At 42.7% G+C, this 25024-nt stretch overlaps 1 protein-coding gene and 1 long non-coding RNA gene across 4 annotated transcripts in view; one reads left to right on the top strand and one right to left on the bottom strand.

Annotated features, from left to right (window-relative positions):
• Window positions 1–25024, bottom strand: part of MAMDC2 (MAM domain containing 2) — a 100810-nt gene that overhangs the window by 11633 nt on the left and 64153 nt on the right. For 2 of the 3 annotated variants that reach the window (XM_019555194.1, XM_019555195.1), the window contains 4 exons: window positions 17866–18012; window positions 15031–15296; window positions 5285–5378; window positions 3588–3740 (listed from right to left, as the gene is read on the bottom strand). In XM_019555194.1, the coding sequence (XP_019410739.1) occupies window positions 3588–3740; window positions 5285–5378; window positions 15031–15296; window positions 17866–18012 (660 nt within the window). The remainder of the gene's footprint in view (window positions 1–3587; window positions 3741–5284; window positions 5379–15030; window positions 15297–17865; window positions 18013–25024) is intronic. The other variant, XM_019555196.1, reaches the window with a different exon arrangement.
• LOC109323558 lies at window positions 10619–25022 on the top strand. The gene is made up of 3 exons (XR_002104695.1): window positions 10619–11607; window positions 15685–15893; window positions 24886–25022. It is a non-coding gene; the product is annotated as an uncharacterized LOC109323558 (long non-coding RNA).

The raw sequence follows: 25024 nt of genomic DNA, 5'->3' as shown, positions 1-25024 counted from the left end.
CCCCACCCCACCCCCCTCAAATCACAATGGCGAAATGGGGGCTGGAAGATAAGGAACTTCCAGCCCCTGCTCCCCGAGTGAGGGGCTTGGAGCTCCATGCTGCTGAGGCAAGGGGACACAGTCCCCTCCTGGGCTTCAGTGGTGAAGCCTGCCCCGGCAGCAGGCCACTCCCGGAGGCAGGGAGCAATCTTGCACCCCCTGCTGGCTGGCTAACCTGCAACAGATTTGCTCCCAGTCAGGCATCTACACCAGCACTACTGCACAGTAAGTAAGCACAAGTAAATTTGCTACTTGCATTTGCAGGAAGCAAAGTTACTCACAATTATGAGGTTTTACTGTGCAGTAAGCATGTGCATGTGTAGAAACACACACTTACTGTGTAGTAAATTATACTACTGCACAGCAAAGCATCTCATGTAGACACACCCACTGACCCCAGTCTCCTCTGTCTGCTTTGTACTAAGGAGTCCATGAAAGTGGACTCAGTGTCCTCCCAATATTCTGCCTCTGGAAAACTCGCAGAGGCGACAGCTGGTCTTTGCATGGGATAAATCCTATGGAGCTACATCTTCAGGACCTGTAAGGCTACAGCTGAACAGCATATAGACCGAAAATGAACTTTTGTGATTCTTCCTCTCCACAAGTTAGGACCAAGACCTGACATTTAGGGTCAAATTATCCCTTTCCCTGCATGTATCTATCATTAAAATTGTGTGATATTAGTATGCACATACAAATTCTGAATTTGGCCTTTTGGTTTTATAGCTTGCAATCACACTGTAAACCAGACTGTCACCTGGTTGTAAAGCAACTGAGGTAACAATAGCTGTTTAGTAAAGTTATGCTTTTTTAAGCAGCCTTAAAATCCTCCCTTCTCCATTTATCTAAGGCATGCTGGCAAAAGAAAAATACATTTAACAGTGTCAGGAAAAATGAAAATAAATACCTATTTTTTATAGCTTGAAAATGCCATTTTCTCTCTAGTAATTGCATTTCTGTATATGTGAGCATGCATTATGGTAACTAGACACTATGCATGTATGTGTAATTTAACATACCAAAAAGTCCAGTTCTTTTTCCCTGTAGAAAATGTCAAGCACAGTGAGGGAGAGTGTGCACTTCCACATATTGCTCTACTAAAATGTCCTAACAGCTTTTCTGAAGAACCACTTTTGACAGTAGACAGGTCATTCAGACTTCCTTCCTATTCAGAAACAGTTCTGTCTCTATTATGAATGCTGACTAACAAAGCTGTGAAATGTTTTGTCACTTGTGATTTGAACACATCTGTCTTCTATGGCAACCAACTCTTTCACACAGTCCAAAGTCCAAATTATTAAAAGAAAGATAATAGGAAACAGAGTCTTTCATTGGATTTTTTCAGTCTCATGAGTGATGTGATAAAGGAAACCAGCAGTAACCTCTATATTATAAAGTCTTATTTTGAGAAATTTAAGAATTTAAATATAGTTATTCATTTGACAGTTAATCTTTTTATTCTGTGAAATCTTCAGTCACACAGGGCTTCAAGTTGAACAGAAAAGAGACAAATCAAAATGGTAACCCCTCTATGTGCAGGCACAGCTACCGTTAATGGAATTTATGGAAGCACAGCTAGAGTGATAAACACACAGGTTTCAAACGTGAAGAGAAAGACTATGTTTATCCCATGATTATTAGCAGCTCTATTGATTCATCTAAAAAGGAGAAATGATTGCTATCCTAGACTTGGCTTTGTATGCAAGAATGGGCAAAGGTGCTATTAAGTCCCTTAGCATTCAGAATAAAGGAGCAACCTAACAAGTGATGGCCTAGATCACCAGACTGAAGAAGAAGTTGATACTGCTTTACACTGTAATAAATACCCAACCACATGGCAGATCACATAAATCCATCCCTGGCATATCAGTGTTTTCTGTTCTCAATATACTGTGAAAGGATGTCATTTGAATGTACTTAAAGTTTTGAAATGGGATTAAACAGTAATTACCAGATTTAGCCAAATTCAAGATAACCTTGAATTTAAGGCAAACCTCCAATAATTAGATTCCATACATGGAGAATTATAAATTTGTTAGAATTTTCCATTATTAATTCTAATTATTGAAGGTTTTTCTTAAATTCATCCACCCCTGCACTGCTATGGCAGGGGAAACAGCAGCAGAGGGGCAAGCAGCCTGACCCCTTACTCCCCCACCCCTTGCCTCCCTGGTTCCTCCATCCCACTCTCAGTACTTACCCCCCACCCCCAGTGCCTGTCCCCTTAGGCATTTGCCCCACCTGCTGCCTGCCCCTTGCCATTTGCCCCACTGCCTGACCCCCATGCCACCTGCCACCCACCCACTTACCCTATACAGCTGATCTGGCACCAGTTCTGGATAAGGACATGGAGCACAAAGTGGTTTCAGCCCCATCTAGGCAGCAGGAACAGTTCGAGGCTGGCCCAGGCCCTGGGCCCAAGTCAGGGACAAAACTGGACCAGAAGCAGCTCCTCTACCATTGCACACTTTCTCACACACTCCCCCCAGGCTGCACACAATATCCCCCATGCTCCCTGCCATGCTCCTCCCATCTTGTGCTCCCTTTCCCCACTGTGCAAGCTACCTCAAGCCACCAGCAACAGCTGTGGCCCTGGGTCTGGGTCTGGGTCTGGGTCTGGGTCGGAAACAGGGCCAGAGCCGCAGCAGAAATATGACATTTCCTTTATGGGAAACAATGGATTTGTTTGCAAGCAACTGCAATTATCCAGATGTACTCACTAATCTCCTTTTGTGTAAATTTTGTCTACCAGTTCAGAACCATGTCCAGGCAGATGATGCAAACATTAAACATCACATTCTAAAGCCTAGTTTATCTATAGGGTTAGGGACAGAAGTTACACATAAACCCACTTAAGTGATCAGAAACTGGTTCAAATCTGTAAGACAACAGAAGTTCAGTGCACTTAAACTGCTTCCAAAATAGCTGAAACTGTTCTAAGATAAACCAGGTTGGATGTAGTATCAGATTTAACTGATTTAGGTCAAACCAGTTTATGGAACTTCTGTCCCAGACACCAGTGCCTTACAAGACTGTGCAGGGTTTTGCTTGCTCATTTTCTTAGGTATCTGTATCATTCAACAGTAATTCTGAATAAGCATAAGTGGGCTACCTCACCTGCAAGCTTCTTCAGGCAGGCTTTGCTCTCCAAGGAGCTCCTCAGCCAGTCCACACAATAAAACAGGGTTTTTAAACAAACAAAACAAGCAAGGAAAACCCTGTTGTCCTGTAACAGACCCTGAGAAGGGACTCCTGTGGCTCTGCCCCCAGCACAGCAGTCTGGCCCCTCTGTACAGCTAGCTATTTAGGCCACAGCTTGCCTTTGACTCACAAGTATTCCTTCACGGTTTGCTCCCCTGCTGCTTTTTTCTCTAGGGTTTTTAACTCTCAGTGAGCCACACCCTTAACACCAGTCTCCCCACAGCTGCAGCTGCTCAACAGGGCTGGTTGCCACTCTGTTAGTCAGTAAAACATTTTTCTTTGCTGTAAGACATCACAAAACTGTTGCTTTCTGCCCGAAAATTCAACATGAAGTTTAATTCACTCACCTACCCCAGTAGTGTGGTCTCCCTTGGGTCCAGTGTAAGAAGTGGGAGTTTGACCCCTCCTCCTATGCCAGCTGCTTCGGTTTCTCCTCTCCTGGGTGAATGCACATTCACCTTTTTCAAAAGTACATTCTCCAGGATAAGCTGGCAGTGTCTCTGCAATGAAAGAACAGAGTTACAAATCCATGTTCTTAGCTATGTGGATAGATAATTTACATACTTTATTTTGCCTATTCATCAATTTTATATCTATCTTGATATACTGTAGTTACATATGGTGTACACAATGTATACCAGATGGTTCCAGGTGTAAACAACAGATACAAACCCCACCCCTTTATAACGCTGGATCCTAGTGTGGATCTGAATTTCATATTTGGGGAGCTTTATTAGTTAAAATATTCTCAGTTAAAAGTAATATATGAATGTCCTTTTCAATAATCTAGCTGTTCAGCTAATAGGCAGTCTGCTTGCTGTAGACCTTATCCTGCATAGACCTCTGCTAGTATATGTCTATCTACCAGCACGGTGTCCCAAGCAAACGTAATAGGTCATGATGCACACAGGGATCTGCATTAGCAGATCCTGCCTTCGGATGAGGGTCACTGAAGTTTGAAGTCAAGTGGAAAAGATTAGGCCTGCCAAGACCTCTATTCAGGGTTCTGTCTTTCCTTTGCGCCAACTGGTAATATCACATACAGCCATAGTCAGAGCTCACACCCCTAAAATACTTGGAAACAACATTAATTGATACTGAAGGAACAGAACATGCAGAAGGATGTAGAGGATGCCAAAGGAACCCAGAATTGAGAACCTATCAGGCAAGTAAAAAAAGAAATGCCTTTCAAGCATTCTCTATCAGTGATTTGTTCCTGAATATTTCACCTTGCACTATCCCACCAGATTCTCCACACTCTCTGGCCCTTAATATTGTCCACCTTTGTGTTGGAATCAGCTATGAGTCCCAATGCATGAGCTAAGTGATCAACTGCTGTCACAGGTTTCCAAAAGGAAACCTTTACAATATCTAATGCCAGCAGTCATGGATGGTGTCCAAGGATCTATAAATGGATGAATTGTGGAATTTTACTCAGGAGACAATACCAGAGGTTGGCATAAGACCCCCAAGAACGGACAGTCCCCAGTTGACATACAATATAAAAATATGTATATCTACAGAATAATGTGTAGCTTGAATTTTAGCATTATCCTCCTCCAAGCTCCTTTTCCCCACTTTTACTCACCTTGCAATAGAGAGAAGTAGAAGTAGGGCATGCCCTGCTTCTAGCCTATCTAAACTAATAACCACATTCTCCTCATTCCCAGTCAAAATAGCTTAGGAATAAGGAGAAATCATGCCAAATATCAGTAAAAAACTTGATTCTGATTTTTATTGCAAAAGACATTTTAAGAATGTCTACTCAAGTTTTAGCTTTGGAATAAATTCCCACTGGAGTCAAAAGAGTTAATCAGGATTCACTCCAGAGTCTTTGAGAATAAAATTTGTCCCCCACTACAAAACAGCAAAAACAGAAGTTTTGGGTTGGAAAAAATAAGAGTACTGCAGCTAGTTATGAAATGAAAAGTATCAGATTAAGCCAATGGCCATACAAGGAGGACTTTTGTATCACAAGATGAGATTGGACAGTAGCTGGAACAGAACAAAATGTATTAGGAATGTCAAATGCACATCGTCTTACCAGCAGCTTGGCAGCTTCCCAAGCTCACCGAAATATCATCCAGAGCCACAAGCCCACAGTCCCAAAAGCTTTTGCACCAGCTCACAAACACAACCTGTAGTATATGAAGACCACAACTCAGAATTGTTTTTTCAATAAAATCTAGCACCATATGTAGTCCACAATTATAGTCTTTTCTTTGCACATTAGCAATTTTAAAATTTTAAGTATAAAGGAAGTTTTTATAATTTTGTCAGAGCTTCAGTATCATTTAAAACTTCATATTCATTCATAGCACATTACTATCTTTTATTTTATAGCAAATAATTTATCTCTACATACAGTTACCATCAAGGGTTTGACTCTGTATTATCCTTCTGCAAAACAAAATCAACTGGCTCAGACAAGAAGCATAATATGTCTCAACCTTGCTAACTCTCTCAGAATTTAGCCCTAACTGTACAATAGTGAAAACAAGCATGAAAGACTAATTCTAGAGGGACAATCCCCTGAAAAGACCCAGGCATGCTCTAGCTTGGGGACTACAGAGATGAAATTGCTGAATACAGATTACATGGAGTCATAATACTGAATAGCACAAGGCTGAAAAAGCTAATCATAAGCCATACAGTGTCCATCCGGGTGCTGAGAAATGTAAGAACAGGGTCCAAAACATCTTATTTAGCCACGAATGAATTCTGTCATAGGAGATAAGGATTCAACTATGAAATCTGCAACCAATACACAGGACACAGAATGTAGAAGAATCACTTAAACCATGAGGGAGAGTTTACTGCCCTTGGTCCAAGGTTGGCACAGTTTGAATTAACTGAAAAGGAATAAGGTTTATTAACTAAAACTTGTTACTGGGAAGTGGAAAGGTGAATAATAAAAATTGTGTCTCCAACCTTAAGAAAAGGAATTTGCTGCCATCATGTTTGGGAAGCTTTCCAAAGCTATTTCTTTCTGACAAGATATAAGGTACTGGCTGGAGCCAGGATAAATTTCTCTTGTGGCTGACTCACATTCAGGTGCAGGCTGCAAATCCTTCATCTACATATTTGAGGTTCAGCGGTGACTTATAATTTTTGTCTCTTAGTGAAATGTTGTTATTGTATAAAAACCATGTAGAATTTTTAAATAATTTTTCATTGTCTTTAACAGGATCCGTCATGCCTCCTTAAACAGGGTTATGCCATGTTGCTTCGCTATGTATTACTTATTTAATGAGAATGAATTGTGAATAAATGGATAACGACATTTAAACCTTTAGAGACTATATGAATTATGCTGCTTGCACTGGGCAATTTTCACTGTTCAAAAGTATTGTACATTGAAACCACCAGTCCCAATATTACAGACTATTTATTTTGTAAACTGTTACAAGCACATACTTGAGGACTGTAGATGACATCCCTGCATGGTTTCCAGTACGCCTGTGCGAATAGGGAAGTATTCAATTCATATTTGGCTGATTCAGAGGACAGCGATTCAATTCGGAGATTTGGATCACCGTCCCAAATCAATTCGGCCTAATCAGCTTGGGAAGATTCAGCAACATTCAGTGATTCAGCCACAGGGGAATCACTGAAATACCTATAACTTTGTCAAGTTTTGGCAGATTTGGATGAAAGCAATAGGGATGGTAGGCCCTTCTGAGTGCATGAGGCCTGCCAGGTTTCAAGGAGATAGGTGTAGGGGTTTCTGGAAAACTGTCCATCAAGGTGCTGACAAGCAAAACTCATGACATGACTGTGTGTGCGTGTTAAGGCGCAGTGGGATGAAAACAGCAGGGATGGTAGCGTGTAACAAGGGGCCTTCCCAGTGCTCAAGCAGAAACAGCTCACAAAAGGGACAGAAAAGCTGCAGACAGAGGCTTATGTGCTGTTTCTACGTCCCTCCCCAACACTTAACCACTCTTTCTGTGAAAAAGCTCTTTGTAATATTGACTGTAAGCTTCCCTTGATGCAATTTGAAGCTGTTCCTTACCTTAAGATTGAGAATATTTTTACAGTCACAAAAATAATCTATCCTTTCTGTACACTGGGCAGAGATGACAGCATTTGACATTTGCATTTTTTGACATTTGCATTCATTCATTCATTCATTCACTTACATTTACATTAATTTAGAGTTACAATATTTCCCAGGTTAATTTTTCCATAAGATATCCCTGCTGAGCTATCACACGTATTGAGTGAAGAATGGAGAAAAAAGAACAAGTTTGTGTTCAGTTCAGGCTTGCTTTATTTAACATGACAAATGAACAATATATTAATTGCTTAAAACTAGATAAACAAACTTTCATGGGTTTGCATGATGTCCTGTAGGGGAAATTAGAAAACATTACTAGATGCAGCCAGTCATTGTCAGAATTACTGAAGCTAAAAAAGTGCTTTCCTGCTTTGCCTCTGTGTTTTTTTCCCCAGCAATGGGAAATGCCCAGGGCATTTGTCAAGCATCTGTTTCCAAACTTTTGCATCAATATCTGAAAGCTTATTTGATTTATGTCCCAGCGCTTAACCAATTTCCTTGATCTACAGCATCAAAAAAGATCAATGGTAGATTCTTGTAATTTATCCTCCATGCTGTCAGTAATTGGTACAATAAAAGGCACCATATTCTTATTAAATAGAAATCGCAAGGACTCAAGCAGTTTGTAATGCTGAACCCAACACAGCTAGCACAGTAGTAGTGTTTTTCACTCTGTCATTATTCAGAATTAGATTTTAACTCAGAAATTATATTGAATTAGGGAGAACTTGCTCACGATCCTTTTCTCTATCTTTTCTGCATGTATACCAGGAAAACTGAGGATGGAATTTTTGTGTATTGCAGTCTATCTTCTTCTGGAGGAGAGCAGCAAATGGTACCCTGCTCTGGGTCCCTCTACCAAGGAGGATAAGAGAAAAATTGGATTAGAAATTTGCAAAATAAGGTACAAGAGGACCTGGAGAAAGGAACCGCACATGAAGAGAAGCAAAACCCTAAAAAATGGGGAGAAGGTATGCCCAGACCTTGATTCAAGCCAAAGATCTGTTTTTTCCTTCCTGTTTACCCCAGAAGGGAAAGGTTTGTTTCAGTTTGATAACTAGGCCCCCAGCCAGAAGGAAAAGGGAGGCACTAGCTGAATCTGATGAAAGGAAGGTAAGCTGTTTTCATGCAGCTAGCTTAGTTCATAACTTTTTCATAAAATAAAATACTAGGCCTGATTCTTCACTTAGTTACTAGTTTATGTTAGCTTCACTCCCATAAAATAAATACATTTAATTAATAGAGCAAGTGGAGGATTACACTAGCTATTTCCGTGCTCAGCTAGACAAAAAAAATACATTTTAACACAAAATTCTTTTAAATTTAGTTAAATTCAACTGGTGCAAAAGACTGTTTAATTCCAGCTTAAATCAGGCTTGCTCTGACTGCTTAAATCAATAGAAACTGACTTCACTAAATTAACTGAAATATACTAAGCAAACTTCAATAAAATAAGTGACTCAAACCAAAATAAGAATGCCTATGCAGCCTCTGCATCATTTTAACTATATTGATTTAAAATTGTAGTAGTAGGCAACCGTCGGTCCTTTTGGATCATGGTATATGCATGAGAGATCACCCGGACCTTCAACACATATGCCTAGGCAGGAGTATAAAGGAGTGGAGGCTGCCAAGACCTTCTGTTCCTCCTTTAGAACATAAAGACAGAATCCAAAAGCCTGACTGAGTCCAGGTGTTTGGTGCCTAAGGCCTGCAGGTATGCACAGCTCTGGGAATCATACCACATGGCAGACAAGGTTTTTACCACTGAACCACAACAGCAAGTCAGCTGCAGATATGCAGGTTGAGAGCAGAATTCTCCTCTGGTTTAAAATAACCGCATATGTTAAACTACACAACATAGGTTAAACCGTACAACTTTCTCACATTGCAGAATATTCAGCTAAACTGACTGTGCAAGTAGTGGAAGTTGTAGTGAGCAAAATAAAAGGATCTGAAAAGCTTCTGCATATTGAATTAGATAGGCCTAGTATCAGTTGGAGAAGTATTTCTGAAATATCCTCCTGTCCAAGGGCAAATAGATTGCAGAAATGAGGAATGAAAAGGAAACCGGAAACTCAGAGAACAAGCTAAAGCCAAGCCACAGGCTGTTACTGCCACATCTATATTCAATGGATTGCACTGTCTAGCAGAGAATGCTGTCTGTACAGAAAAGTAAATAAGCCAGTGATACGTTTAACAGTCCCCCAGAGCCCTGCTACATTTCTAGTGCCCTAATATTACAAGTCTATTCCCTCTTTAATAAAACTGTTTGGGTTTCTGATTGTTTTGGCAACGGGGAGAAGTTTTGCTATTGTAGATAAGTGTCTTTTCAGATGTGTCTGCTCACATCACTTACATGGTAATATCACAAGCCCTGGTCATACACAAACAAAGCATCTTGGAAAACTAAATGCAGAGAAGAAAACAGAGCAAACAAGGACAAGTCAGTTTAACAGGAAAGAACAACAAGAAAGGCACCATTAGGGTATAATATTCAATGCAACGCATCTCACCTGCTCCTATGACAACTGTATAGAATTTATGCTCTATTTTCCAAGTTTTCTTAAATGATGATTTTCTTAACTGTTTTATGCAATACAGTCTTTTCATATTCATATACCAAAATGTCACAGACAATCAGGCATTACATTTTGAGATTTTCCTTGATATTTGAAAATTTAAGAAGAAATTATCAGAATGGTAATTTCAATAGCTATTCTTTTTGGGTTCTTTTCCTTTGTTTTGGAGAGTTCTTGTATATAACAGAAAATAAACTGCATACCCTCAAGTTTCTATGACAGAGCCATTATCCTTCTAGCTCAGGGACACCATGAGCTTGGAATCTTATGACATGCGCCTTTACTAGATATAGGGTTGCTAGTTAGATGCGATTCCCTTTATCATGCGAAACTGCCTGGAGAGACATCCTTTATAGGATAGTGAATAGACCTTGGCTCCCAAGAGCCGCTCTAATTAAAGCACCCCCTTTCCCCGCCACCATCCTGGAGCATGTATAAGGACACCCCATGTGAGCATCAGCTTTTTGCTCTGTGTACGCTGACTCAGTAGCTTTCTGGGTTATGTTCTAAGTATCAGTTTCAGTCTTCAAAATGTCTGTGGAACTGGCCCAAAGTACCTAAAAGGGCATTTCTTTCTCTCCATCTTAAAGCTCTCTGATGAAGCTATGTTCCTATTCCACTAATGGAAATTAGAAAGACCAAAAAATTCAATGCCTTCACAAAGAAATACAATACTCCTTTGATTTCTCCCTCATAACTGCAACTGAAAGAGCTATGAAGGACAGAGAAAGGGAACCCCAAAATTGCCTCAACTACCTTGAAAGTAGTAGTTTCAACTAGTTTTTGATTATTTGGTTTTACCTTCCTGGGAGATAGCAGACATTACAGAGAGTATTATTATGGAAACTTTCATAAATTAATAGATAACATTAAATAACAGCTTTTGGAAGCTATGCAGTCATTTGGAATGATGAATCAGTCCTTGCAATAATACTTTATTGGGCAGAATTGAGATGAGAAAGCCAATGTGGATTCAAAACCCTCAGTTTAATTTAGGAATCCGGAGTTTAGACTATGTGTGTATAAATAAAAGCTATTTTCCCATGGTTATGCATACACACAGATGTTCCCTCTATTATACATTAAATTTGAGATTTGTCGTATGAGCTTGTGTTCCAAATACATTATTAAATAATGAATAAGTAATTGTGTTCCAAAAATCAATACAATCACATATTAGTGTTTATGCTACCATTAAAATGTGTGTTCAGCAAAACTGTAACAGATGAAGGGTGACATTTATAATAATATATGCCAGGATATACCCATTAGCCTCTTTAGCCTGATGTTAGTCCCTCAACATTACAGAGTACAAACAGTGCTGTCTGGGTACAGGTCCCTATGTGCTTACAACACCTTGAAGGCTGAGTGAGCTAATGACAAAATAAGCAGTCATGATTTTGAATCTCCTGCCTTCTCCAACTCCAACTGTTAACATTATATAACGTATGTTTGGCGTTTTATTTGCAGTACATATTTGAGAATTTATGACTTGCTTGGCTGAATCATGTCCACCTAACCTTTTCACATAGTATTTTCAAAGTGCCTCATCAATGCTTGCTGGCCAGCTTCAAGCTTCCTGCTCACAGAACAGAAGCCAACAGTCTGCTCCAGACTCTAGTTAGCTCATTCAAAAAAGAACCTTTAAAACATTATACAAGCCATGATTCTCAGAAGTCGGGTCCTTTTATTGGTCTGGTATTAAAATGTGTCGCTTTCAACAGGTAAGTACCGTTTTGACCACAAAATCTCAAAATGTACCTTTAGAAATCTTGGGAGCAATGTTTGAAGTATACCTTCTTTTTTACAGTGAGGGGAAAGACAAGTAAATGTGTAAAGAAACATTTTGGAACTATCATTTTCTGGCTTAAGTAGCCATTTTCTGCCGTTCAAGACATACTGACCCAACAAAAAACTACTCCAATTTTGCCACATCGTAAGCCAAAAAGAAAAACTGTACCTTGTAGAAAAACTTCTTAGATTCTAACAGCTAACTTGCCAGGTGATTACATCAGTACTGGACCTGGTCCAGCCATGCACTTACTGGGATTTTCTCAGAAAATGCAGCATTGAGCTGCTGCAAGGTTTAATGGGTCCAGCTGCTGCAAACTATAACCAGGGACATTCTTTCTCTCTGCTCTCTATGAACCCCCAGATCTGTAGAGAAGGAAGATGCTGGATTCAAAAAGAAAGGACAAGAGCCAAATCTACCCATGAGAGGGGAGAATTATGGAATCATAGAAGAGATGGGATAAGTAACCCTGGGTGTTGTGGAAACCATGATGGAAGGCTTGCAGAGAAACTGGGTCTGGAGTCCAAGAACAGACTAAAGCTAGCTTGGAAAAGAGAATGGGACTTCAAGTCAAAGATTAGGTTGGGACTGGGCTTAACTAGGATATGGAACAGAAAAGGGAAAAATGGAGAAGTCTTTGTCCACTAAAGGCTCAAGTCTTTGTCCACTAAAGGCTTTCCACAGCCTGAAGTGGGATCCGAGATGGCTAAGCCTCATACAATGCCCTGCTGTCTGCAAATAGTTGTGAACCTTAGAGGCAAAATTTCTATTGCTGCAAACAGATGTTGTTCTTGCACCAGACATTTTTTTATGGCAACACAAAACATGAGTGAACTAATATCCTTGCCCCTTGCTGTGCTCCAAATGCCCAAACGTTTGAGTGTGATTAATAGTTTGCATCCTAACTGCCACTGCTTGCCATTGCCAGAGACAGGATCCTGGGCTAGGTGTGCAACCTTTTGTTTCACCCTGTATAGAAGTTCTTATGTTTTATGTAAACTTCTGGGTGCTAATTTTTCCAACCATAATTATGTACATATTTTTGTACATATGCTGCTGCCAAGGCACTGCAGATATCATTTGCAGCATACTATATGGCTAATCAACAATTTGTATTTCTTTAATGTATACAATATATAGCCATCAAGAAAACAGTAAAGCAGTCAATATCTTACATAATTAAGGTGAAGACATTCCATTTTTGTGGTAAGTTTATTATGTAGCAATGGCAGAGTTAAGATTGCAACTGAAGTTATAAACCCAACTTCACCTTTTAGTCATAAAAAAATATATGTACATGAGTAAACTAAATGTAGGTTAGGTAGAACTTTTCCATGAAATTTGAAGTTAATTTGATATGGGGCATCTGAATTATGACAATCTGCAAGTAGGTGTTCCCCAGGGGTCATGATGTAGCTTTGTTACTTTGTGGTGGGAGAAAAGCCCCACAGAAAAAAGAAAGAGAAAAAACACTTAATTTTATTAGATGATCCTGGCTAAGACCTATGCCCAGCATCAAAGTCTAGTTTCTAAAGTTATTAACTTCTGAATAGTTTAATACTCAATGCTGCTATGGAATACAGCTGCTGTAATGTGCTCAGTACAGAGCATCAAAGAACTCCTGGAGACCTAAGGTTTCATTTAAAAGTAAGTATGCCGCTAGACTTTTCCCTTGCAAAGAAAGATTTGAACTGTGAACCAATTACTAGGGACACATTTCAATGGAAAAGAAGTCCTTTTCCACCAAACGATCTTCCACGAGGAGCAAGCTGACAGATTTATCTGCAAAAGTAACTTAACTTTTTTTTTTAAATGGGACCAGCTATAATCTTGTTTTTCTGAGTAAATATCATAACCTAAACTGACCAGGAATATAATTTCAGCAGTTGTCTTGGGAAGTTTTTTACAAGAGAGATTAATCTATCACTCAGTTGCTAGACCTAAACATAATTTTAATTGTTTTACTGCTTTACACATTTTCTTTGCTGCATCACAATGCATACAAACTGCAATGAATCATATCGCACACATAATTCATTAGAATTCATTATGTAATTACAGCAGATCTTTGCTAGTACTGGCTACTCAACAGCTGAGAGCGAGTCTTCAAATATAACTCCATCCCTTCTTTTTCACATGTTAGTAAGATTTTAAAAAGCTTCAGAGAGTGCTTGTTTTCAGTGCCAAGAACTATTTTATACAGAAAGTTTAAGCAAACTGTTTTGTGCATTTTTAATGTTATGATAATGGAAAAAACAGCTTTCCCTTATTCAAGCATGTTCAAGAACAGGCATTGTTGTTTGTACATACATTTAGATATTGCTATACATTAAAATGTGACAAACGTGCATTTTTGGGGGGTTTCATCCATGCCCAGCACTGTTATGTTTGCTATCAACTGCTAAAAATGTGAACTGGAGAGTCTTTGGTCTTTTTCATACCTATGACATGACAATCAGGTACCTGTAAATGTTTGTCCTCAAAATGTGTCCTGGAACCATTGCACCATGTGTGATGGTGCTCCATGATAGGAACTAGGATGCAATCAATGCCTTTAGGCTGATTTTGTTACATAATAAATTTGGGCGGAAAAGTTGGAGAAAGGGAGTATTAGGAGCCTAATAACTTACTAAAGGAGGGATATAGTGGGTAATGAATAGGCCTTTGTTAACTCCCCTGGTTTTGGTGAAAACTATAAATTCAGGTTAGATTCCACAAAAGTTTCGTCCATATCTCTGAACTGGGCTGACTTCTGGTTCTGGCTGAAATCTGGTGGTCTTAACCAGGAAACTAGACAATGTGGCAATTTTTTAAAAAGCCTTTAAGCTTTTGGATTGGTTAAAACTTAAAATTCAGGATGAAAACTGCAAACCCCAAGCAAACTTAAAAAATAGATGAACATGGAACCTGGGAGAAGCCAGTCCACCAGACTGAGAGAAGCTCTAATTGTAATCCACTATTATGATCCATGGGAATAAAGTGAACACCCGGTTTACTCAGATTGTAAAATGCTTACGGTGGGGCTGTTTTTAATTACAGGCATGCACTGTGTGTAGTCTGATGGGACCCTGATCCTTGCCTGACTCCTTCAAGCACTACCTCATTTTAAATAATAAATGAAAATAGACTCAAGCTGCTAAGGAAGACCCCTGTCTTCCAAAGACTATGATGACCAGCTGCATGCAAAATGATTGTCCTCCTCTCCCTCACTGACTCCAATGGTCATTGAGAACTGCCATTATTGTGCAGGTTTGGGTCAAGGTTGCATCATAACTTCAAGTTCTTCCAAGAGGGAAAGGAATAAAATATTTCTATCTACAGCTCTGAACAAACACATATGCAATAAGTGTTGGTATTACCTTGCAAGGCATGGGCTTTTGGAAGGTGACTTCAGCTTGAGTCCAGACTCCCCTTGGGGATTCCAAGACAGACCAGATTTTTTCTTGAACTACATGATTCTCCTCAAAGATATAAACAGCCAGAGTACCACTCATTTTGAAAAAGCCATATAAGGCATAATAAAAACGCAAACAATACTGCAAGTTTTCTGGCAGAGAGGGGCCATACAGACGTCCAATGTAACCAGGCTGAGACGTAAATTTTGTGTTCGCCAGCAAGTAATAACCTGCAAAACAGTGCAATTATTAAGTATTTCAAATACGCAATTTATAATGCCCATTCACTCATTAAAGGAGCTTTAGTCATTTCAGTTTTCAATGGCAGGTTTGTAGATTATATAAAAATTAGGCTGACCACCATACATCCCAGTTTAGCCAGGACAGTCCTGGATTTTGGAGGCTGGTCCCAGTCAGCTGGTGAGAATTAAAATGAGCATCCCAGAAGCACAGGGGTACAAAGTGCAGTCCTGTGGGGAGGCAGCGGCACAGAGCCAATTATTACGTTTTTAGGACTCCCCATTCTCCCATGGGGTCACCCTATATAAAAACCTTGTTTTTAAGACTCTGCTTAAAAGGAAATAAGAAAAATTATAAGGCAGCTCTCTTCCATTACAGTTTAAGACTACATGGTCAAGTTCCAGCCTTTACTGGAGGTTGCCACTTTTCAAATACATATTGAACAACTTTCTATTATGGTACCTTGCTAACTCCATTGGCAACCTGACAATTTCACAGCTCCAGCAGCCTGACCCAAAGGAATGATGCTAAGATACATACCACATTACACACTGCCATGTCCTCACTAACTAGTATGTACAGACAAGGTAAGGCTCTCTGGCATATATGGCTGAATGATGATGAATGCTACATGGAAGAATATATGTAAGCAGCATTACAACAGTGTTACAGATATTCCCAGTGTTACAGTTGCAAGCTTGCCCTTAAAAATACAAGAAATCCTGAGGTGCTTCCTTGGCTGAGGTAATACCACTATCACATGCATTTTATCACCAGTGTGCCCAGAAAGAATGGATATGCACTGGCAAATGCCCCTCCTTATGAAAAGCAATACAAAAAAACCTGCTGATTTTTAGAAATTTCTAAAGGAACTTCATCACATACTCTAAAACTGTATGCTCAATCAGTATAAATCAGCGTTTTTCAACTGGTGTCTAAAGCCAAAATTCTTTACACCAGCTAATGATCTGGCCCTGTGTTTCCATCTAAGGGTCCAGAACAACCTAGCCCTTTGTGAGGATGCACAACTGTGGAAGGCCACAGTGAACATTCCCCATTACATATCAAGGCCAGGTACAATCATTGTTCCAACACCCACTGGGATGGTACCATGTGACCAGGAGTTCCCAGAGGGGCAGCATATCTCTGCCTTGCCCATAGGCGGAGGGAGAAAAAAATATTTGGGGGTCTGAGCACACACCCCCAGCAGGTAAGTCTGTGGAGGAAGGAGCAGGGGGAGGGGAAAGGGCCATGGGGGAGGAGGGAGAAGATCAAGGCCCCAGCGGTGAGGGAGGGAGCAAGGCACAGGCAGAAGCAGGGGCTGGAGTGAGTGGGGCCCCAGCCAGGCCGGGTGGTGGGACAAGCAGAGGTCCAGGGGGCACACACCCCCAATCTGTGTGCGGGGTGAAGGCTGCTGCCGCTGCACACTGGCCCAAGCTGCCCTGCTGCCCCAAGATGCCCACATGCATCTCACTGCCAGCCGGGCAGGAGGTGTGGGACACCTGCTTCAGGGACCAAAGCACAGCAGCAGCCGCCTCTGCCTTGCACATAGATCATGGGGGCAGGGGACACATGCCCTACAGGCCTCTGCTTGTTCCACCACCTAGCCTGGCCAGGGTCCCACTCACCCCAGCCCCTGCTCCTGCCTATGCCCCACTCCCTCTCTCACCACTGGGGTCTCAATCTGCCACCCACCATGGGAGTGAGAGAGGGAGTGGGGATAGGGGTGGGGCTGAGCCATGTCCTGCACATCCTGGGCAGAGCACAAGACAGAGCTGTGAGTGCCTCATCTAGGGGGCACCTGGCATGGGGCGGGGGAGTGGCTCCCACCACTGCACGCATCCTGGCAGATCTGCACGTGGGGTGGGGCAGGCTGCTGCTAGAGGCTGGAGCCAGGGCAGTGCCAGGCTCTTCCTGGCAGGGGGGTTGGGATGCGCTGTGCTCAGGGCAGAAGGCAGCAGCACTGGGAGGGAAGGATGGGGGGACTTGGCTACAGCAAAGTTTGGGGTGGCTGCCGCTCTCCCTGTTCAGCCTCTTCCCAGTTCAGCTGCTGCCACCCACCCCAAGCTCAACCTAGCCTAGCCTAGCCTATCCCTCCTCCCCTCTGCCAGGAAGAGCCTTGCACAACCCAGGCCTCAGCCCACAGTGACAGCTCGCCCCGTCCCATGTAGATCCACACACCCCCCCATACCTCCCAGGGTGAACAAACCAGCAGGAACTGCACCCCCCAGATGAGCCATTCACAGCTCTGTCCCACACCCCACCCCAGCTGTGCAGCTCCTGCCCCTGCCCAGCCCCACTGTCTCCCTCATCACTGCATGCGCACCCTCTTCACCCCTGCTGCAGCCACTGGAATCCCGTAGCTGGGCTGCCTTGTGGCCCTACTGCTGCCCTGCATTTTGGAGGGCTAAGGCCTGTTAGCCCCCCCTTCCACCACCTATGGCCTTGTCCCCAAAGCAGGTCTGTGAACCAATTATATATAACCTGGCTCAGACTGAAGTGTAAATTTATCTTCTTATCTAGTTTGACTCTTTCTAATTGAAAGGACTTTTCATTTACCAAATCCTGTAGTGTGATCTCCTGTCCTATACACGTTAGGCTTTACTTTCACTCTGCTCCAGCCAGGGCCATCCTTGTGATCCTGATAAAAATTGCACAGATCTTCCTCAAAATTACAGCTTGCCTCTGCAGGATTGAAAGAAAGCCCTGAAAAAAGATAACCGTGTGTTCTGTTAGGCAAAATACAGTGTGATATACTTAAGTATTTGAAGAACGAGAATGACAGAGTGTACTTGGTTTTATCTTTGTTTGTCCATGATGACCAATAGCACATTTGACAGAATAAAACATATACAAGGACATTGTACACGTATGGCATAAAGTTAGACTGACAGAATTATCATTCCTATTTGACAAATGGATCTTATTTTCTTATATTTTTGCCAGAGGGGGACTGAAAAGGTCTCTTTCACAATCTCCATCAAAATAAATAAACTACAGATGTAAAAAAAAAAAGAAAAGAAAAGAAAATTCCTTTTTTGGGATATAATGTATTAAGACATTTAGACATTTGTTTTTGTCCTCCTTCTCCATATAAAAAGTATCCATACAAAAAGTACACACGGAATATATTTTCTTTTTAATTTCCAATGGGATAGCCTTCTAAGATTTATTTTATGTAAAAATAACATTATTTTCCTTAAAGTCTTTATTTACCTGGGTGTGCGTGTGTGTGTGTAAATGTACACACACAGAGACTGTTTAGTATTTTTATGTGCACTGATCTCTGAAACTTTGCAATGATCCATGTTAATATTGAACATTTCACTGCACATAGACAAACAACACTGTGATATAATTTATTAGAGAACTAAACTAATCTCTTCAGCCACATTAATTTTTGATAATTTTTGATTATCTCCTTTATAGCACTCATACGCCAGTTTGTTTTAGTCTAAAGATAGCCCCATATGGTAAACAGTTTCTAAGTGACATGTTTCTATTTCTGGAAGAAGTTCACCAACCATTTGAACAAGTTATTAGGAAAACTGTTTGAGATGTGGCAAGAGGCACACTGGGAACAAACAAAAAACATTCCCTGTGCTGCATATATGCAGCATGGGCTCAAAATTTGAAAACTGGATATCCAGATATCAAAAAATAAACCATAGGAAAAAAGCAGGGCAGGGCACGGTCCAGGACTGTGCCCTGTGAGGCAATCAGAGGTTTTGGTCCTCCAAAGAGATGCTCTGGTAGTTGGCCAGACCATCTCTATGCCTGCCCCTTGCACCAATGCTGCAGCATGCTGCCTGCCTGTGCAGGGCAAGGAATGGTACAGGCTGCAGTGACTTGGTACCGGGCTCCATTCTAAGTAAATAGGGGTGGGGGAGATTGTGAGCATATGGGGGACCATAGGGGGGCAGCTTGGGAGGAGTGGGTCTTCTGACTGCCCCCCACAGGGCTCAAATGTTCCCCCACATGGCCCCAGCCCCCTCTTCCTGCACAGCCCACAGATCACCGACTGTAACAATGACCATCGGGGTGCTCAGGGCCTCTAGGCACAGCTCCCCCTACATGGCACGGGGCAGTGCGGCTCAGCCCTAGCTGCCTGGCACCTGGTGTTGCCTGTGCCATATCACGCAGGCCCATCCTGGCTTGTTGCCATGCACCTTTGCACAGCTCTGGCCTGCTTGAGCTGTCACCTGGGGCCCCATGCCATTTGCAAGGACTGCCTGTTGCTCCAGGCCAAGTCCTGTGTGCCCCACGCACCGAGCCAGTTCCACGCACACAGGTTGCATGCATACAGTCCCTGTGAAATTGCCTGGGCCCTGGGTGACAGCCCAAGTGGCCCCGGTGCTGCCTGAAGCCACATGGTCCCATGCCGCACAGCGCTGAGCCAGGCTGGTCCCACAACGAGTGGCACAGGTGGTGCCAGCTCTGAGGCAATCAGGGCCATGCTGTGCTGCTGGGGACTCTGGCCACAGTGGGCCCTGAGCACCCCATGGTCACTGCTACTGCTGTGGGGGGGCTAGAGCCCTGCAGTGGGGCTGGGGCCCCATGGGGGGGGGCGTGTGGGCCATGCAGGAAGGCATGTGCCCCGTGGGGGGGAGCTGTGGCCCTGTGGGGGGAAGCTGTGGGCCCTGTTGAGGGGGCAGCCCATGTACTGTGCAGGGGGGTGTTGTACCCTGTGGGAGGGCAGGGGACCCACCCCCTGAGCAGCCCCCCAACATAGTCCTCCCCAATCCATCCACAACACCCACATCCCCAAGCCACTCCCACAAACTCCTTACCAACATACCCAGCCACAAACCTCAAACCTCCATGCAAGCCCTATGCCCCCCCAACCTTACCCCCACAAACCCTACACCCACCCACAAAGTCCCCCCCGCCAATTGCTTTAAACTTGTAAATATTTCAGTAAAACATTGCCCAACTGATCTCCTCTATATATAGTGGCATTTCATTTTAATAGTGGAAGAATACTATTTTGGGTATTTTAATGAGAGTGTAGCAGGGCACTAAGGTGCCTGTTACTTGGAAAGCTGGAGTAGTGGCTCAGGTGCTGGTTGCTAGAGGCAACCAGAGGGAGTTAAGGACACACACCTTTTTAGTCAGCTGAACAGAAGGGGCAGGACCTGGCTCAGATATAAATTGCACGCCAAAGCCCAGGGAGAGGGAGCTTAGCCCTGAATGTGTGAAAGAGAAAAGGCCTGGATGTGCAAGCAGCTAGTAGCATGGGTGAGAGATGGAACACCAGCGGTGTGGTTTGGAGGATGTTTTAGCCATGAGGCATAGATTTGCATTACAGCTGAGTGGCTGGTGTTTTTGTTGTTGTTACACCAGAGGACCAGGTGGGGCTATTAGGGGATGGAGGAGGCCTCATAGGGGCTCCATGGTAGTGTGGGCACAGCATTTGGGGGTGCACTGACCCCAGCCCTGAGAAGGGGAGCGGAGAATCAGAGGCCAGGGAAGGCTGAGGCTGCCTGAGTCCTACAGGTGGTTTGAGACCCCGAGGAGGAGATTTGGGGCCAGACATGGCTATGGTCACCTGAGCCCCAAGGCACGGTAACCCCAGAGAAAAGTGGGCAGTGAGATGCCCCAGAAGGGGGGCAGTGATTTGATGAGCGCCGGTGGGGCGCAAGGTTGCGAGGCAAGCCCGAGTGCTGGCGGGGTGTGATATAGGGGCGGTTGGAGCCACGCATAGCCCATAAGGCTGGGGTGACCGGAGCTCCATTATAGAACTGAGATGCAGGATAGTAGCAGAACTGTAGCCAAGGGCAGCCTCCCTACAATAAATACCTAACATCAAAGACGTGGCGGGCGAGATTCCGAGGGTGCTCAGAGAATGTTTGGCACGGTATGGAGGACACCCTAGGGGAGAACACGGTGGACTCTAGGGTTCCATCCTGCTACAGAGAGAATTTGGGTTTCTTATGAGAGTGCTTGCAATTCTTAAATGCGGAACACCAGCATTTCTGCTGGTGAGACAAGTGGCGAGACCTGTGCAGAGGAGCCTGTCCAGAGCCAGCACTGGGGACCCAGCTGGAGGGCAGATGAGGTGGCTGACCTCTTGGCCATTTAGGGCCAAGAGGACATGCTTTGACAGTTCAAAGCAGGCCACCACAAAGAGCACATCTTCTGAGTGATAGAGGCCCAGATGGCAGAGCGGGGCCCCCCATCCAGGTCTGGCAGGGGCACAGCCATTGGGCCTGGCTGTCGCAGGTCACAGCCAGGCAGCAGCCCCACTGCCAGACTGCTGTAGTGGATAGAGGGTATAAGGGCCACTCCAGGCTAGCTGGCACAAGGGGTAGTGTCCCCAGATACCAAGTGTCTGGGCCTCAGAAGCTCCTGAGAGCAAGCAACCCTGAGCTACTCGCCAGGACGGGTTTTTATATTGCTGGGGACAGCACAGGTGCTAGCCCCAGGCTCTAGCTCCCCCTGGCTGCAGATCCAGGAGGAGCTGGGCAGGGTTATTTTGCCCCAAGTGGCACAACTTGCCTCATACCAAAGTGCATGTCTGGGCACATGCACTGAGGCAAAAATCCCTGGCTCAAATTTGTGCCGCTCCTATTTGAGCTGCTTCAAGCACACGTGCCTATAGAGCTTGAAAAGTCAACTTTCCATAGCTAAATAGAACTTTATGACATTATTAATTTCTGCAGAATCTAAAGGTCCTTGTCACAGGTTCACTTGCAATGAGTGAAAACTATTGAAATAAAGTAACTTATTAAACTTAGCACATGTTAGGAGATAACCCTTACTTGAAAGGGAACAATTTAGCAATGCTATGAAGTCTCCGCACATGGTAAACATATTGAATGCGAGTCTGCTTGCCTTTTAACTGTATTTAGTAAACGTTAAACTCAGCATATGACATCACCTTAAGTTTAGGCTTAAAAATGCTCCTGTCTTTTGAGGCTGCAAAGATTAACTTTCTGAAGTGAACTAAATGTAAACTATTACCTGCTGTCTTGAAACAGCTAGCTTCTATGCCTCTACTCCTGTTCTTGATTTTCCCAAGCTACTGAAGAGTAAAAGCAAGCCTGTCCCATCAGGTTTACACTACTGTAGTCAGCAGTGAAAGAAACTAGATTTATATCAGTTCCATTCTGTTGGTCTTTGATTGTAAGTGGAAGAGGAAATATTTGGGAGGAAAATCTAAAATGAGGACTGTGGATCAGAGTAGTGAGGTTCTCCCTCATGCACAAAGCTGACAGAGGTTTGAGGAACTGATAGAGTAGTAGAGGCCTCAAAACATTTTAATAGCAGCTGGAGAGATGAGAGCAGATGAATGTATTGGAGACCCTATCTCTTGCAGCAGCCATAAGGCTATGGGTAAGAAGGAAGAGCAGAAAGTGAATGTTTCTCCTGCCCTTCAGCAGCCCAATGCAGTTGTGGTGGCTTTCAATTTATTAGATGTCTACAATCAACTATGAAAGACAGAGGATGGCAAATGGAGTCTCTGCCATTCTCCCAGGTGCTAATAAGGCTCAACTTCTATTCAAAAGACTGGCCTTTAAACAAGGCTCTATTTCTTTTGAATCAACCTCTGGCTAGCCAATTTAGTTAGATAATGGCTGGCTGGTATAATTTTTAAGCCAGTTTTGAACTAAGATATGGAAAAAGTTGGTAAATTTTAATGGCTTTCAGTATTACAAAGGATTTCACTTGGAGTCTTCTGAACAGCCAGAGGCATAACATTACTTGAAGTTGGACATTGGGTAAATGAATTAACCTCTGCATCATGTGCTTTAACACAACATCACAAAAAATACTGACATGAACTTACAGGCTCACTAAGACTTTCTGCTAAATAGGTCCCTTATTTTATTGCCTATTGCAGGCCAGTTAACTCTGCTAATAGTCCTACCAGACAAACTTCAGTTTCTACCAATGCAAATGAAACAAACCAAAACCCTCCCTCCTCCCCAGACATTAGGAAATGAGCCACTTTCTGCTCTGGATTTTCTTTGCATAGCAACTTGGCGTCTTCTCCTTACAAGCTGTTCCCTCACAGCCTGCCACCTTCTGCTCTTTTGTCTGGGGTTTTAAACTCCCAGTGGGACACTCCTTCATTAGCAGAATGTCCCACAGCTGAACCTCCTTAACAGGACTGGCTGCCCCCTCTTAAGGGGTCAGACCACCACAGGGCCAAAATCAGGCTGAGTGCAAGTGTGTGCAATTCCATCGACATCCTTCAGTTCCATTTATTTTCAGAATGCCGAATGTTGGCCCTGATATCTAGAGTAAACTGTTTATTCTGTTCAAGTGCTATTGACTGTATATAGCCCCAAATACATACGCATTCAGAAAGTTAAAATAGAAAAGGGAAATTTATCAGCATACACTAATAAACAGCTCAGAATTTTATAACAGACTGCAAATATATCTAAGAATTCAGAAAGCACAGGCTGTTAAACAAAACCAAGTAATTCCAGGAGAGAAGTTCATGAAACAAAAACTGCAGTTAATAAATTTAGACCTGTGGATTAAGAATGCATTTGAAGTCTGATTAATATCTTCCATAAAGTCCATCTTTGAACTGTGCAGATAAAAAAAAAAATGCAGGGAGGGAGGGGAGAGAGAAAGGAAATTACTTCTTCATTACTGAGAAATGTATTTTTCTGTTTTGAGAGACTTCAAAACTATGACCAAAAAAGAATGAATGGGATTGATGGGGGATCATTAGTCTATTTGGTTAGAGTATTACTTGGCAGTGAAAAGTAGCATTCAAAGTAAACAATAGCTAGCTAGTCCAGGGATAAAGGCTGTACTCACACGGGACTAACTCCTGGCCCTCACTTCTTCAACAGCAAGTATCATTTGGATCCAGCTTGCCACTACTGCCATGAAAATCTAATCAGATCCTGAGGGACACTCTCTGGGGCACTTATGCTATTGCCCAGAGAAGACAGGAGTATGGCCACATGGCAGCAACAAGTAAAGCTGAATAGAAATAGAAGTTGAGTCCAGGACGTGTGGAAGGCTAAGACATGTAGCCTATACTGACTGTGATGGGAAGGATATACCCCATCATTCTCTCTCCTGCTACTAGGGTTTCTCATTCATTTAATTTTAGGGCCCTGATCCTTCCCTAGACTCCTACACAAGCAGGCTATACCAACTTCAGCCTATGTGAGGGAATTTGTTAAAACCTGCCCATGTCAGGAGTGAGATAATTGTAGCGTTCCAACCAGATTTCAATCCCAAAGTCCTTCTTTGAGAGAGAGGGTAGCTAATTGCCCAAATAAATGACAGTCTCGTAAATATGTGGTAAAAACTTTAATTTAGCTACTGTGAGCATTTAGGTTTAATAGATCTTTAAGGTCAGAAGTAATGATACAGTAATCTGATCTCCTGAATTACTCAGGTCACTGATTCTCATCATGCTATTATTTCTACACAAAGCCCATGACTTACATTTGAGCTTCAGATCATTTCTAAAGATACCCTCTCTGGTTTTACTGATTCCAAGTGGTAATGAATCCACCAAGGCCATGTATAAAGTTGTTCCAATGCTTATACCCATTTTGAATCTGAGTATTATTTATTTCATAATATTGTTTCATTTCCTAACAGGAGCAGGAACCCAACAGCCCCATTGGGTAGCATCTGCATGTTACAATATTTATATCATGCACTGAAATCTGCATATTAAAGAAAGAGAAGGAGGGAGATAAAGTAAGGAAAGGAAGTACCAAAAAAAAAAAAGAGACTC

This window comes from Crocodylus porosus, unplaced genomic scaffold (genome assembly GCF_001723895.1).
Source record: "Crocodylus porosus isolate Cpor-Errol unplaced genomic scaffold, CroPor_comp1, whole genome shotgun sequence".
Lineage (NCBI taxonomy): Eukaryota > Metazoa > Chordata > Crocodylia > Crocodylidae > Crocodylus > Crocodylus porosus.
Note: the sequence above shows the minus strand (reverse complement) of the source record. Positions and strands in the feature narration are given on the sequence as shown.